This window comes from Sus scrofa, chromosome 9, assembly GCF_054392235.1.
Source record: "Sus scrofa isolate SSC_HxYL_T2T_F1_AM1 chromosome 9, Sscrofa_HxYL_maternal_Yorkshire_Landrace_v2.0, whole genome shotgun sequence".
NCBI lineage: Eukaryota > Metazoa > Chordata > Mammalia > Artiodactyla > Suidae > Sus > Sus scrofa.
Genome location: NC_139391.1, coordinates 26609675 through 26625125, shown reverse-complemented (window position 1 = coordinate 26625125; position 15451 = coordinate 26609675). Strand labels below are relative to the sequence as shown.

The 15451-nt window shown below is 52.0% G+C and overlaps 1 protein-coding gene across 1 annotated transcript; it reads left to right on the top strand.

The window, feature by feature from the left end:
• The first annotated feature begins 2896 nt into the window (after window positions 1-2896).
• GPR83 (G protein-coupled receptor 83) lies at window positions 2897-14208 on the top strand. The gene is given in 4 exon segments (NM_001315774.1): window positions 2897-3283; window positions 7545-7670; window positions 9127-9260; window positions 13527-14208. Coding segments are annotated over 4 exon segments (1248 nt in total). The 5' UTR covers window positions 2897-2920; the 3' UTR covers window positions 14152-14208.
• The last annotated feature ends 1243 nt before the right edge of the window (window positions 14209-15451 follow it).

The window sequence follows — 15451 nt, the reverse complement described above, 5'->3', positions numbered from 1 at the left end:
GGTTAACAAACCTGACAAGGATCCATGAGGTTGCTGGTTCGATTCCTGGCCTCACTTGCTGGGTTAAGGATCCAGCATTGCCGTGAGCGGTGGTGTAGGTGGCAGATATGGCTTGGATCCTGTGTTGCTGTGGTGTAGACTGGCAGCTGTAGCTCCAATTTGACCCCTAGCCTAAGGACTTCCATACACCACAGGTGTGGCCCTAAAAAGGAAAAATAAAATAAAAAATAAAATATAATAAAATGCAAATCTGATCTCTTCAGTCTCTATTTCACCCTTCTATGAATTCCTGCTACTCTCTGGAAACTGTTCAAATCCTTATGATTCTTGTTGGGGCCCGTGTCTCCCTCTCCAGCCTTCTGTCTCCACTCAGCTCTGCAGACTACATATACAATGCACCTGCCGTTTCAGCAAACAAAGAATATTGCCTGCCATCAAGCCATCAGCCAATGCAGCCGACCTGATGGAGCGCTAAGGAGAGAATTCAGGATAAATAAACAGAATATTGGCCCTAGGTCTTTAAGAAGCATATCAAAAGAATGATTTCAATGACTGCATCTTCCTCTACTTAGAAAATAACTATACTCATTAAGTTGAGCTGTATGTTCTTTTGATTAGCAGTTATCTTTTGATGTTTGATTACTTGGCTTTTCTTTCTTTGTTTGAACAAAAATTTCTACATACCCCAGCTCCTCCTTTCCCTCTTGGGAAGAGTTCCTCAGAGCTATCTGAGAGGCTGTCTCCCAGACTATATAGCCCTCCTAAGATCCCTGAATAAAACAGGGATGGTGCCTTTTCCTGCAGCTGACATCTCTTTGCATAACACACTCTAGCTCTTTCTGCTCCTGCAGTTGTTGGATGAGTCATACTCATCTCCCTTTCTTTGCTCCTACCAAGATCCCTCCTTGTGGAATTCTCCACATTCTTCCCTCTGCCTCCTCCTCCACGACCTTAACACCTCTTGCAGGTCCCTCAGGGAAATAAATAAATAAATAAATAAGCAATGAGAAAGTGGTTTGATAAGAGTTGCCATAGTAAAGGACACAGGGCACGTGTCTAGACAGGGAGAGCTCCTCGATTCCCTCTTGTCTACATAAGTGGCCCTCGTACTTTATTGCGGTGACTCTTATCAAACCACTTTCTCATTGCTTATTTATTTATTTATTCTTTAGGGTCGCACCTGTGGCATCCGGAAGTTCCCAGGCTAGGGGTCAAATTGAGCCTCAGCTGCAGGCCTACACCACAGCCACAGCCATGTGGGATCCGAGCCGCGTCTGTGACCTACACTCCAGCTCAGGGAAATGCCAGATCCTCAACCCATTGAGTGAGGCCAGGGATCAAACCCGCATCCTCATGGCTCATTACTGCTGAGCCACAATGGGAGTGCCCCTCATTGCTTATTGACAGGACAGCTTAACCTGTGTGCCTGGAACTCAAGGGGGTACAGAAGCTGATGACTAACTTTCCTGGAAAAGTTCCAGAGTGAGAAGGGGCAGGGCTTCCCCTCATGGCCTAGGGAGAAAAGGGGACTTTGGGAGAAGGGTCTATCTCCAGGGTCTGTGTGGGACAAAGATGCAGGATTTCTCCTGAACCAAGTGAACCCCTCAGAAGGTACCATCCCAAGGGCACTGCTCAGCAGGTGCCATGACAATAGAGTCTACATGGCATTTGCCAATAGAACTGGTGAGGGACTGGTGACAAGTCATCAACCAATTACTGCATGTAGCACCCCAGTGCGATGCAGTGGTAGATCTGTACGGGGGTCTCTGAAAATCCCATAGGTAGGAAAAGGAAAACTTTCCACCAAGGCCAGAAAAGTTAACTAACTTGCTCAGGATTTCACAGCTAGGACTTGACAAAGTTGGGGTTTGACTCTGATTCCACGGGATCAGGTTGTGCGGGCGATGGCTGGGCGGTGGAGACCAAGAGAGACGTCACAGGGAAAGTGAAGGAACAGGTGAGGACGAGATCAACATTTCCTGCAGAAGGAGATGGGGAAACACAAGCCAGCGTGGGTAATATCTCTCGCAGATACAGCTTCAAAAACTCTCATGGCAGAAAACTCAGTTACCCAAGAAGTGGACACAGAGCTATTTATCTCCTTTGATTTTTGGATCCGGTCAGGAGAACTGCTTGGAAGTGCTTCCTTGGAAGAACATCCCCCCCGCCCCCATTGAAGCTTAGTAACTGCAAAGAGACAAAACCTAGTACCCCCACCAGCACATCCCAAGTTTGGTCACTGAAGGCGCCTGGCAGATGCCTACATTGATTCCATTGTTCACCTTGTGCGGGATCCGGCAGGACCCAGTGACCTCCCCCCCCCCACCCCCCGCCAACGGGAAGCCTGCTAGGGCTGACGCTCAGCAGCGACGTGTAGCCCCCCCCACCCCGAACAGGGGCTGCCTGGAGCCGGCGGCCCAAGTCCCCTGCCTCGCGCCGCCTCAACCCCAACCGCCTTCCGTGCGCCATCCGCCCGCTCCCTTTCCGATCGCGAGGCTTAAGCAGAAACAGGAGGATGGGTGTGTTTTAGGGAAAGAGCCCTTACAGAGCCCTCACTCAGTTTTATTTCCAGAGCGGGAGCGATCTGGGGCCGGGGGTGGGAAGACTCGCAGAGCCGGAGCGCGTCACCGTTGCCGGGAGGGACGCCGCGCCGCTGGATAGGCAGACGCGCCGGTTTTCCAGCAGCCGGGGTGGGGCGCAGTGGAGACACAAAAGTGCGGCCGGCAGCTCGGAGCGCTGATCGCGGATCGGGGATCGCGGGCTGGAGGCGGGCAGGGAGCTGGCGCCGACCGGGCGCTGGGAGGCCCCGGGCCCCTGCGCTCACAACTCGGTGCGCGCCTCTCCCCGCGCCCGAGCGCACGCGCGAGGTCCGGCGGGACGTCCCGCCAGCCCCGTCCCGGGCGCCGAGGATCTTGCAAAGATGGGACGTCCCTGGTTGCTGCTCTGCCTGCTCCCCGTGGTGCGAGCTGCGGACGAGCAGAGCCCTGAAGCGGCCCTGGGGCTCAATGCCTCGCACTTCTTCTCCTGGAACAACTACACCTTCTCCGACTGGCAGAACTTCGTGGGCCGGAGGCGCTACGGGGCCGAGTCCCAGAACCCCACGGTGAAAGCCCTGCTCATCGTGGCTTACTCCTTCATCATCGTCTTCTCGCTTTTTGGCAATGTCCTGGTGTGCCATGTCATCTTCAAGAACCAGCGGATGCACTCGGCCACCAGCCTCTTCATCGTCAACCTGGCCGTGGCGGACCTCATGATCACGCTGCTCAACACCCCGTTCACTTTGGTGAGGCTGAGGGCCGGGGTGGCGTCCGCTCTCGCAGTCTCGCTAGCTCTCCTCTGCCTCTGTCTCTCTGGTCCCTCTCCCTCTCTCCACCCGATTTCTCTCCTTTCTCTGTCTGTCTCTTCTGCCTGTCTTCCTGTGTCTCCTCTCTCGCCCTCTCAGCTCTGATTTCTCATCTCTCAACACTCTCCTCTGTTGTTCTGCCTCTTAGTCTGTGGGTCTCTGTCGCCGTCATTCTGTTTGTCTTTCTGCGGGTCTCTCAGGAGTCTCTCTCTTCTCTGTCTCTCTGTGCCTTCATCTTTTTTCCTCTCTGCGACCCTGTCTTTCTGTGCCTCTGCTTGTCTGTCTCTAGCTCTCTCCTCACCTTTCTCCTCGACTCTTCTCGTCTGTCTCTGTGGTTTTGTCTTTCTCTTCTCTCCGTCGCTCTCACAGCAGCTGCCAAGCCAGAGTTTCTGCAGCTCTTGGCACTGGGGTCAATGATTTGAGTGTCTGCAGCCAGCCGTGAACCAACGACTATTTCCTGTTTAATGTCCCTGAGCGTGAACCTGCTTAACGGTGGAGCAGTAAATCAAAGCCCTTTGAAATGCTGGCATAGATTGTTAGGTTCTCCCCCCCCGCCGCCCCCCACGAAGCGAAACCCATTAAATCCCCCCTCCATGGGATGCTGCTTTGTGCCAAGCTGAAATGTCAAACAGTGGCTAGTTGTTAATCAAAGCTCGAGCGCATTTTCCTAGACCACTTATTTCAATTGCATTTCTTTTCTGTCGTTTGACAGTGCCGCTGTGTACGTAGTCTGAGTCTTGGGAGAGATGAGGGTGACGTGGGCTTGGCCCCTGGGGCTTGGGGCAGCCTGGGGGGATTTGCACGGGGGTGATGGGTGAGCCCCCTTTCCTCTTTCCTCCACTGAGCCCTGGCTACTGGGCTTAAGCAGTGTCACTTTTTCCCTCCAAGGCTTGGGAGTGTGGTGCTCATGCCCGGTTGAGACTGTGAGGGCCGTGACCGAGCCATCATCACACCCTGTATTTCTGCAGCATGAATTACATATTTTCCAATTTATGGACTAACCTTATTGATATTTGAGTTATTACCAAACCATATCTGTTCATATCGCTTTCTCTCTGTCTATGATTTTCTGTCTCTGTCCTTCTCTCTCTCTCTCACTCTCTCTCTCTCACACACACACACACACACACACACACACCCCTTCGACCCGAAATAAGGGACAAGCAAAAGGAAGCGGGTGACTCCCGCCAGCCTATGCACCTCTGAACATCCTTCCAACCCTTACATTTAAAAACTGCATTCTCTCTTATCTTCGCTTGTAAGACCATTACTCACATTTTGCAGATGAGGAGACTAAGGCACAGAGAGTTTCAATCCCTTGTCCAAGGTCACTTGGCCAAGATGGGAATTACTTCGCCACCCGACACAAGTGCCACCCGAGGTCTGTCCACTAAGCCACTCCATTGGGGACTGGGGCGCGGGGCGCTCAGCCCACTCCTGCAGCCCATGGACTTGGCCTGCTCTCTGTCCTGCCTCCATCTAATGGATTCCTGGCCACTCAGGATGCTCTGGGCACTAGCCGAGGACAAGGGGGCCTCCAAACAACCTCCCCCCCCAACACACAGTGCCCTGCCATCTTCAAGCACAAGAAGATGCTTCTCTGGCTCCTCCTGGCTCCCCCTTGGCTTCTGACTTGACCTGCTGCGGTGCTGGGGCTGGGCCACCCGGGATGGGAACTGGCAGGTCCCAGGGCACGGTCCTATGCTGCTGCCCAGAGCAGGATGCACGACGGGATGCAGTCAGGGCGGCTGGGGAGGGAGGCCCCAGTACAGGCTGCAGCTGAGAGCCGACAACCCCTACCCTGGGGGATCTCCTGCCGGAGGGCGAGGAAGTCAAAGGCCTGAGAACCCAGCCCCTCCTCCAGGTTGATCCCAAGCAGCTTGGCCTTCAGCCTGACCCATGCAACCACCCAGCCCAAAATTGCTGTCAGAGCTGCCGAGGTGCTGGCAGCCGTGGAGAGCGAAAGGGTTGAGGGTCTTCGGAGCCCTCCGTCGGGCTCCTCGCCATCCTGCCCTCGGGCTAGTTGGTGATGGTTTCTTTCCTCCTGATCTCCCTTTCCTCACTCCACCCAGCCCATCGGCATGCGGTCCAGCTCCGGTCATGGAGAGAAAAGCAAACGGTTACTCAGGGTTCCACAATCCCCACGGCAGAGACTTGCGGAGTGTGGTGCCTGGAGGAGGCCGTCATTTACTCTGTGCTGCCAGGGTCCCACGGGGGTGGCAAAAGGAGATTTTTCAAAGAACGTGACATTTCAGAGGGACTGGGATGGAATTTCCTAGGTGGAAATGCAACGGCGGGACCCAGGCGAACAAAGGCCCGTGTGTCAAAGTTCCTAGTGTGTCGAGGGAACGTAGATGGAGCAGCAGAGGCAAGAAGCACAGCGGAGGAGCCGGCAGGGCAGGGGAAGGAAGGAGGTGGCCAGAGAGAAAGGCTGGGGCCAGGCTGCAGGCCGCCTGGACGCCTGGATACTCGGAAGGCATCTGGCTGGGTCTTGAAGGCCTTGCTGATTCTAAGCAGGAAGGTGACCAGTGATCTGATTTTTCATTAAGAAAATACCATCAGCAGTGTGAAGGCTGAATTTCAGTCTAGAGGACAAGGAGAGCTGTAATGGTCCACGTGGGAGATGATGGGAGACCCCCTTCTTGGCCATGGCCTTGGCACAGAAGAAGAGGAAGTGGATCTGAAAACTCTTCCGGTGGCATTGGTTGGCTTTGGTACCTCCTTCATTGTATGTAGGAGGAGCTGAGGTTTTCCAGTTCTGCAATGTCTCTGGGCTGCTCGGACCCTCATGGGGCTCTTTCCTGCCTCTTCCAGAGAAGGAGTGTCTGCAGTCTCCTGTCCCAGGTTCACGACCCAGCCAGACTTTCCCTCACGACTCTCATCGGAACCATTGCAACCCCTATGCCCCAGATAGGCCCCGGGGTTCACGTGTGCGAATCCTACCTGTTTTTAAAGCTCATTCTAATGTCTCATATATTATAATAACAATGGCAGTTATTTACATTATTAGTGTTAAGTACTTGCTGTGTACTAGCTACTGTTGTACCTGCTTTACACGGGTTATTTCTCCTGTTTGATTTTCATAACAACCAGGCGGAGCGGGTTAGCCCCATTTTACAGACGAGGAAAGTGAGGCTCATTGAGCCTAAGTGCCTTGCCCAAGGTGGCAGCTATCGGTGACAAATACGCTGCAGCAGATCACTAGGCAGGATTCTTGCTGTTGCGCTGACTTGCTCTCTTTCTTTCTCTATCCTCTCTGTCCGTCTCTGTCTCTCTCTGCGTCAGCTCCCTCGCACTCGCCTGGTGGCCCCCTTGCCTTGCCTAGGCCTCCGGTAGGGCACTGGCTACTTTGGGTCTTGCATCTGCAATGCCTGAGCGGTCCTCTGCCCAGACTGGAAGCTCCTTGGCCCGAGTCAATGCCTGGTCTCTCTCTCGGGGTCAGGCACTGAGGGCGCAGGCCCTGAGGGATCGAGAAGGTAGCCCTGGAGGATGGAGGATGAAGCTGAGGTCTGCTCCTGGACCCCCACTGCCCCTGGGAGCTTGTCTCCTCCCTGCCCCGCCCCCAACCCTGAATCCCACCTCTGTGGCCCCTGGGTCTCCTTCCCAGACACTCTGTCCCAAGGCCAGCTTAGCCAGCGTTCCAGAGCACAGCCCACACGCTGTGTTGTGACTTTTCTGACGTCTCCTCCATGCCTCTGAACTCACATGAGTCAAAAATGAATGTTATTATTACCATAAAAATAGCTACCATTTACTTCGAATTTTATCTTTCTAGCAATCTGCCAGACATTGTGTTCCACGCTTTATAGCCCTTTCAAAAAGTTAATCCCTACAATAAAATACAAGGTAGAGATTTTTAAGCCTTCTTTTTTTTTTTTTTTTTGGCAACTGAGGAAACCAAGTTCAGAGAGGTTCTTTACCTTACCCAGGGTCACACAGCTCAGAAAGTTTAGAAATGGGAAGCCTCTTTCAGCGTCCATGCCCTTCCCACGCTCTCCTGGCACCTAACGGGGCTCAACCCCATCAGCACAGTCAGGATTTGTTGAGTTGAATGACAGAGAATGACTCGTGCTGGACACAAGGGTGCATGGCCCACAGTCCAGCAGCACCAAGTGGAGCAAGGAGGAGTGGAAGAGGCTTGTGGGGGTCGGGGGTCAGGGCCCAGGCCTGTGTCTCCTGACCTCTGTGGGCCCATCTCCAGGTCCGCTTCGTGAACAGCACGTGGGTGTTCGGGAAAGGGATGTGTCACGTCAGCCGCTTCGCCCAGTACTGCTCCCTGCACGTCTCGGCTCTGACGCTGACGGCCATCGCCGTGGACCGTCACCAGGTGAGGGTACCCCGACTACCCCCATCCCATCCTTCTGCCTCTGGCTTGGCCTTCCAGGGGGCTCAAGACAGAGCTTTAGTCCAATTTTCAGTGAGTTTATTTGCCTTCGCATTGACCAATGTGAGCACTAAATAAGGCATATTAAGCCCTCTGTGATGCGGGCTGCAAAAAATCATGCCCACTTACTTATTCCAAAGAAACTCACTGCTGGCATTGTGTGTCTCAGAAATGAATGAGTGAATGGCAATGCCAGTTTGGAAAATCGCAGGTGAGACGAGAGTGGCAAATAATGGCAAGCGAGAGGCCAGGCTCCTGGCTGGGAGATGAGGGGGCATCCCAGGCCCCAGGCTGTTGAGGAGGTAAACAAGCAGCAAGGCAGGTGGCAGAGGCAGGCGTCAGGTGGGGTAGGGAGGCCCTGCTCCCTGTCCTGCCCCATTGGCACCCTTGGGTGGATATGATGAAGGATGCAAAGGGGACCTGAGGGTGCTCATCCCCGAGGCGGCAGCTCCACACAGGCGCCTTGCTCCTGCTGACTCAATGCACCATGGCTACATTTAGGTCTTTGCTGAGTCAAGGCTCCCAGGCTCGGTAAAGGGCATGCGCAGAGCGGAAGGAGGCGGGGCCTCCCCCAGGTCACCTGCCTGGTGACTGATGAACTAGGAATAGAACTGAGGTCTGTCTGGCTCCAGGCTCATGCTCGCATCACTAGACAATCCCTAGCCCTCTGCTCTGAAAAGACTCACAGGCACCTACCAGGCCAGTATTGTAAGGGCCACTAGGACAAAGAGGGAGAGAATCTCTTCTGTGCTCCAAGAAGTGCCACAGTGACTAAGGAATAGGAAGGGTCTAAGATGAAGTTTCAAAGATGCATCTCGATATGAGGAAAGTTTTCTCAAAGAAGGGTCTGGAGCAGGACAGAGTGGTATGGGGAGGTAGTGAGCTTCACGTCACCAGCCATATCCAAGTGGGGTCTGGATGATCACTTGATAGGGATGTTTTAGAGGTGGTTCATGCATCTGCTGGGGAATTGGATGTGGCAAAATTTGAGATCTCTTCTCCCAATTTTTAAAGGTTTTTATGGGAGGAAAGCACCAGCCCTGGTCATAACCTAAGGAGTCTGGAGTTATGGGGAGATGAGATCAGATCCCCAGGTGGAAGCTGACCATGGCTGTTCTTTGGCCACACACCTCCTCACCCTCTCACTGCACCCTGGTTGTGCCAAGTATGACCTACATTTGAGCCTGGAGTCTCAGAGTCCAGATGATACCCTCTTCCTCACCCCAGAGCTGGGCGGTTGGGTGGTGCAGCTCAGGGACTCAGTAATGCATCAAAGGGTTCTTGACTTTATAAGTAGGACCTAGCCACCTCCTTGTGACAGGTGAGCTGCAATCATCTGGATTTCTCATTTGTTTCAAACTGTCTTCAGCCAGTGATGCCCAGTGTGCTTGTCTTTCAGGTCATCATGCATCCGCTAAAACCCCGGATCTCAATCACAAAAGGTGTCATCTACATCGCAGTCATTTGGACCATGGCTACGTTCTTTTCACTCCCACATGCTATCTGCCAGAAACTGTTCACCTTCAAGTACAGGTGAGATGAACTAGGAGGGAGCAGCCTGGGGACCCGGAGGCCCTTGGCAGATGGAAAGCTGAGCCCCCTCTGGATCTCAGAGTTCCCAGTGCCTGCCGTGCCCAGCCAGTCTCTCTGCCTCCCTTCCATCCTGTGCCTCCAGGTCCCTGCCTATCCTCTGCGGTTCTTCTGCTTTTTCTGATCTTTTCTCCTCCATCCTTTTAGCCTCCTCATTATTCTCTGGCTGGTGTGTCTGCAAGGTCAAGACAATAGCAATCAGCCTCTGCCACTGGGGAGATGTCCTCACTCAGACTGATATTCAGAATGTTTAAAATATTTAAAATGATGAGACTTAGGAAGTTCCCTGGTGGTCTGGGGGTTAGGATTTGGTGCTTCTACTGCTGCGGACCAGGTTTAATCTCTGGTTTGGGAACTGAGATCCCACATCAAGCTGCTGCATGCAGCAGCCAAAAATAAAATCAAATAAAACGATGAGGTTTAAATTCTCTCGTACAACCTACAAATAAACACATATATACCTGAGTGTCTCTACCCCACCCCCACCTCCCATTTATCATACATTTTGTCTTATGGTCTCACAGAATGAGAATTTCTTTCAAAGCACTTGGGTTTTTTTGAAATTTAAACACTCGTACTTCTAGTTCATGAAAGGTGAGCTCCCTGTTAGACTGTGGGGTTCCAGGGAGCTGGTCTCATTTCTGATTTTGCCATAGTGGTGTCCCTAGCATCTTACTGTCTCCACGTCTTGAACTCAATACAGATTTTGTCTTTCTTTTTCTTTTCTTTTTTCTTTTTCTTTTTTTGGCTGCACCAGTGGCATAAGGGAGTTCCTGGGCAAGGGGTCAAATCCAAGCCACAACTGCAGCAATGCCAAGTCCTTAACCCACTGCTCCAGGCTAGGGATCAAACCCACACCTCAGCAGTGATGCTGCAGAGACATCACCAGATACTTAACCCACTGTGCCACAGTGGGAACTCCTCCTTTTTCTTTTTTAATTGAAGTATAGCTACATTATAATGTGTTAGTTTCAAGTGTACAGCAAAGTGATTCAGTTATATGTATATATAATATATATATTATTTTCAGATTATTTTCATTATAGTTTATTACAAGATATTGAATATAGTTCCCTGTGCTAGAAATCTTGTTGGTTATTCCTAGGTCCTTGTTGGTTATCTATTTTATATATAGTAATGTGCATGTGGTTTTTTTGGGGGGGTTCTGTCTTTTTAGGGCCACACCCGTGGTATATGGAGGTTCCTGGGCTAGGGGTCAAATCAGATCTCTTCTTGCTGCTCTACGCCACAGCCAAGCAATGCCAGATCCGAGCTTTGTCTGTGACCTACACCACAGCTCACAGCAAGGCCAGATCCATAACCCACTGAGCGAGGCCAGGGATTGAACCTGCGTCCTCATGGATGCCAGCCAGATTCATTTCCACCACTCCATGACGGGAATGTGTGCATGTGTTACCAAACAATACATATTTATTGAATGAATGAATGAGCTTAGAGTGATTTTTATCACTTCATTGTTGTTTTAGCTGAAGTACTTAGAAACAGACCCTGAGATAAAGGAAGGCACATGTGCCTGTGATATATGTATTTTTTTGATTTTTATTTTTTGGCCATGCTTTTGGTATATGGAAATTCCAGGGCTAGGGATTAAACCCATGCCACAGCAGCCGCCCAATCTGCTGCAGTCAACGCTGGACCCTTAACTGCTGCACCACAAGGGAACTCTGTGCCTGTGATTTTTTTTTTTTTTTCTTTTTTGTGCCTGTGATTTTTAAGGAAGTGCGTGGAGAAGCAGGACAGCAAATGGGGAGAGACGGAGGGAAGTTGCGATCAGCAGGGGGAGCTCTGGAGCACACTGCTCACTGTTTGCCAGCTTAGAGGCAAGGGAACTGGGCTTTCATATTCCTGGCCTCTCTGAGGAGATGGGAACTCCTGGCCACTTCTGGTTCTGAGTGGATCCTTGGGAAGTATCTTCAGTGGCCTTCGGGTAGCGCTAGGCCCCTAGAAGATTGGGGGTGCCAGCTGTGTCTTGTAGGGTGGGCAGGAGCCTGGGGGCCTGGAGTTCCAGACCAGTAAAGGGGACCTAGAAGGAGCATTGCTGTCATGTTGTGTCCCACCTGAAACATACACTTACACTCTGGTGACGTAAGCTGACTCCAGAAAACAAGCTCTGAAGGCCAATTTCGAGTAATTTGTGAAGGCCTCATCCCTGAATTCTAGGCTGTTGAATGAATCACATACCCAAGCCCCTATCTGCCTTCACGAGTAGAGGGCAATTTCTTTTTTCTGCTAAGAAAAGCAAAGAGAGTTTTCTTCGCTTCACTAGCCACGGCCACCAGCACCTATAAAAAGAGCAACAAGCTACAGGGAATGATGAGAGGGTAGCAATTTTGAGCTGTTTAGAGATTTTAGGGTATGAACACCCTGCCCAGAGTCTGGATATTGGAAAACCCAAGCTTAGAATTCCTGCCACAAGTGCCTGCCTCTCTTTTCCTGGGGCACCTTTTAAAATGATCACTCAAGGGAGTTCCTGCTATGGCTCAGTGGTTAGTTAACCTGACTAGTACCCATGAGGATGAGGGTTCGATCCCTGGCCTCGCTCAGTGGGTTTTGGATCCAGCATGGCCATGAGCTGTGGTGTAGGTCACAGACACGGCTCGGATCCTGCGTTGCTGTGGCTGTGGTGTTGACTGGCAGCTATAGCTCTGATTTGACCCCTAGCCTGGGAACTTCCATATGCCGCGGGTGTCGGCCTAAAAAGGCATACACACACCAAAAAAATCACTCAAATAAATAAATAAATAGATAAATAGATAAAATGACCACTCAGAGTTGAGCCTGTGAAAAAGTAGGGACCTCTCCCCCAACCAGGTTACAAGTAACAGGTGCTTGCTACCTTGCTGGGTCTCTCCTGATCTGCTGTGACGTGGGAGGGGAGACTGCCCTTCTGCTGGCTCACAGCGCCCTCATTCTGGGATCTGTAGGTAATGCATCTTGTGGTCCTACTTCCTTTGTGTGAGTGGATTGGAACTGCGCCTTCCCCAGGGTTTTCACTTCCCTGAGGTGGGAGCTCAGATACTGAGAGAGCTTCCTGCCGCCCTGTGTGGCTTGTATAATCTCATTCAGCAGGTCATAGTCTGCACATTCTTTCTTTTTTTTTTTTTTTTTTTTTTTTTTTTTTGTCTTTTTGGAACTGAACCCACGGCATATGGAAATTCCCAGGATAGGAGTCCAATCGGAGCTGCAGCTGCCGTATTACACTATGAGATCTGAGCCGCGTCTGTAACCTACACCACAGCTCGTGGCAACACTGGATCCTTAACCCGCTGAGCGGGGCCAGGGATCGAACCCCAGTCCTCATGGATACCAGTTGGGTTTGTTGCCACTGAGTCACAATGGAAACTCCTAGTCTGCATATTCTTAACCCCTCAGCTCCAGGTTGTCCAACATACCTGGGGTTCCTAAAAAGCTTGATGAGGACTGGGTATGTTCCATAGCAAAGAAGTACTTTTTGTCTGAGTGGCTGAAGGTTTACGGGTTCAGGCGCTGCCTCTCATATTCTCAAGACCCATCACTTCTTTGCCCCCTTCCTTGGATCACCTCTGGAATGGGAGTAGATAGTACAATGGAAAATTCCAAGATATCCAAAACACAGGATGAGTTGATTCCAAGAGTAGGAAGACCACCGTTGTAATCATTTATGAACCAAATATTCATTGGGTCTCTATTATGAACTAGGAATAATACAAAGTAGAGAGGACACAGAACGATCTAGCTGTTTTCTTTTTCTTTCTTTCTTTCTTTCTTTCTTTCTTTCTTTCTTTCTTTCTTTCTTTCTTTCTTTTTTTCTTTCTTTCTTTCTCTCTCTCTCTCTCTCTCTCCCCCTCCCTCCCTCTCTCCCTCCCTCCCTCCCTCCCCTCCTGCCTTCCTTTTTTTTCTTGACTGCACCTGTGACATGAGGAAGTTCCTTGGCCAGGGATCGAACCTGAGCCACATCAGTGACAACACTGGATCCTTAACTGCTAGGCCATGGAGGAACTCCCGGGTGTATTTCTTATTGATATAGAATTCCCAGACTAGTGAGAGCGCGAGAAATGCAATCAGGCAATTAGGGCGCAGCACCAAACGTGCTGTAACAAATGGATGTACCAGGAGCCCAGTGGAGGGCGAGACAGTGGTTCTTGGGACGGGGCTTTTCCACTCTGATTGCACCTGCTCCTTCTGTCTCCCCCCCTCCCTTGTCCCCAGCGAGGACACTGTCCGCTCCCTGTGCCTGCCAGACTTCCCTGAGCCAGCCGACCTCTTCTGGAAGTACCTGGACTTGGCCACGTTCATCCTGCTCTACATCCTCCCCCTGCTCATCATTTCCGTGGCCTACGCCCGCGTGGCCAAGAAGCTGTGGTTGTGCAACACCATCGGCGACGTGACCACGGAGCAGTACCTGGCCCTGCGGCGCAAGAAGAAGAAGACCATCAAGATGCTGATGCTGGTGGTGGTCCTCTTTGCCCTCTGCTGGTTCCCCCTCAACTGCTACGTCCTCCTCCTGTCCAGCAAGGTCATCCGCACCAACAATGCCCTCTACTTCGCCTTCCACTGGTTCGCCATGAGCAGCACCTGCTACAACCCCTTCATCTACTGCTGGCTCAACGAGAACTTCCGGGTCGAGCTGAAGGCGTTACTGAGCATGTGCCAAAGGCCACCCAAGCCTCCGGAGGAGCGGCCGCCCTCCCCGGTCCCTTCCTTCAGAATGGCTTGGACAGAGAAGAGCAGTGGGCGCAGGGCTCCACTGGCCAACCACCTGCCGCCCTCCTCCCAGCTCCAGTCTGGAAAGACAGACCTGTCGTCCGTGGAGCCCATTGTGGCCATGACCTAGAGGAGAAGGGTGGGGAGGGGTGGGGTGGGGGCCTCTGCTTCCAGCTGAGGCTGAGAAAGGGCCTGAGCACCGTGCCTGGAAAAGAGCCAGTCCTCCCATATAAGCTTTGCAGGGCTGGAATCGAGTTCTTGCAGAAGCCGGAGGATGCCTGAGTTCCTAGGCAACCCTGCCCAGCCTCCTCACCCCATTGGAAGCGAAAACAAAAAGGCAACTCCTAGCTCGACACGTTTCTGAATTCCTGTCTGAGACATGCTGGTTCCCTGAACCAGAGAACCCAGGACAGCTTCAGCCCAGATAGGGGCTGTGTGGGTTGGTCCACTGCCTCCAGCTGTCAGGCCAGCTGCCTTCCAACCGTCCTTGCCACCAGGCACCCACAGCGGACCCCTGAATCAGACTTCAAGTGTGGTTGCCCAGATGCACTGCTCTGCCTTGGGGAGGTTCTGGGCCAGTGAAAGCTGAGAAAACTGAAGCCGGCATATAGGTTTGCGTGCCTCGCTTTATGAAGTCGCCAGAGCAAAATGACTCCCAGGTCTGGGGTGGCCCGGCCTGACAGAGACAAGGAAGGGCTGGTTGGGCTCCTTCAGGCAAGGAGGAAATACTGAGTTTCCTTAAAACCAAGAAAAACTATTATTGAAACTTTGGTACATTGAGAAAAGCACAGAGAAGAAAATAAAAGTCACCCCCTTCTCCCACCAATTTGTGATATGTTCTATCAAAATGCTGTGGGTTTCTTTGCAACTCTTTCGTGTGTGTGTGTGTGTGTGTGTGTGTGTGTGTGTGTGTGTGTGTGAGATTTTCATTTCATTCTGAATTAGACTTTTCCACTAGAGATAAGCAAGAAGCAGGGGCGGAGCCGAGAACTTCTGAACACCCCCCCCTCCCCCCGTCCCTGAGGAACAGTGTCCATCAGAAGGGCTGGAAGATGAGGTGGAAGAAGCACCCAAGAGGCAGATGGTCCCAGAGTGGCCAGACTGCCTTGTCCCGCAGCCGATGGTGGCTGAAGGCTCTCTCCGAGGATGCTGGCTATGGTGATGGACCAGGAACAAAACTCATCCGAGCTGCCTAATTCCTTCCCCCGCAATCACACAGAGGACGAGGGGGGTGAGATGCTGCCCTGCTTTTGCCGGAGGTGAAGGAGCCAACTTTCCAACATGCGGGAAATACTCGTGCTTGGACACCTCCTCCCCCTAAGCTGTCTAGACAGGCCGTTTCTCCTTTGTGCTGTCTGAATAATAAGGCTTCTTCAGGCCGATTCCCATGAGACGACTCACTGTCAACATCGCTCTGGCGGCTCACGTGT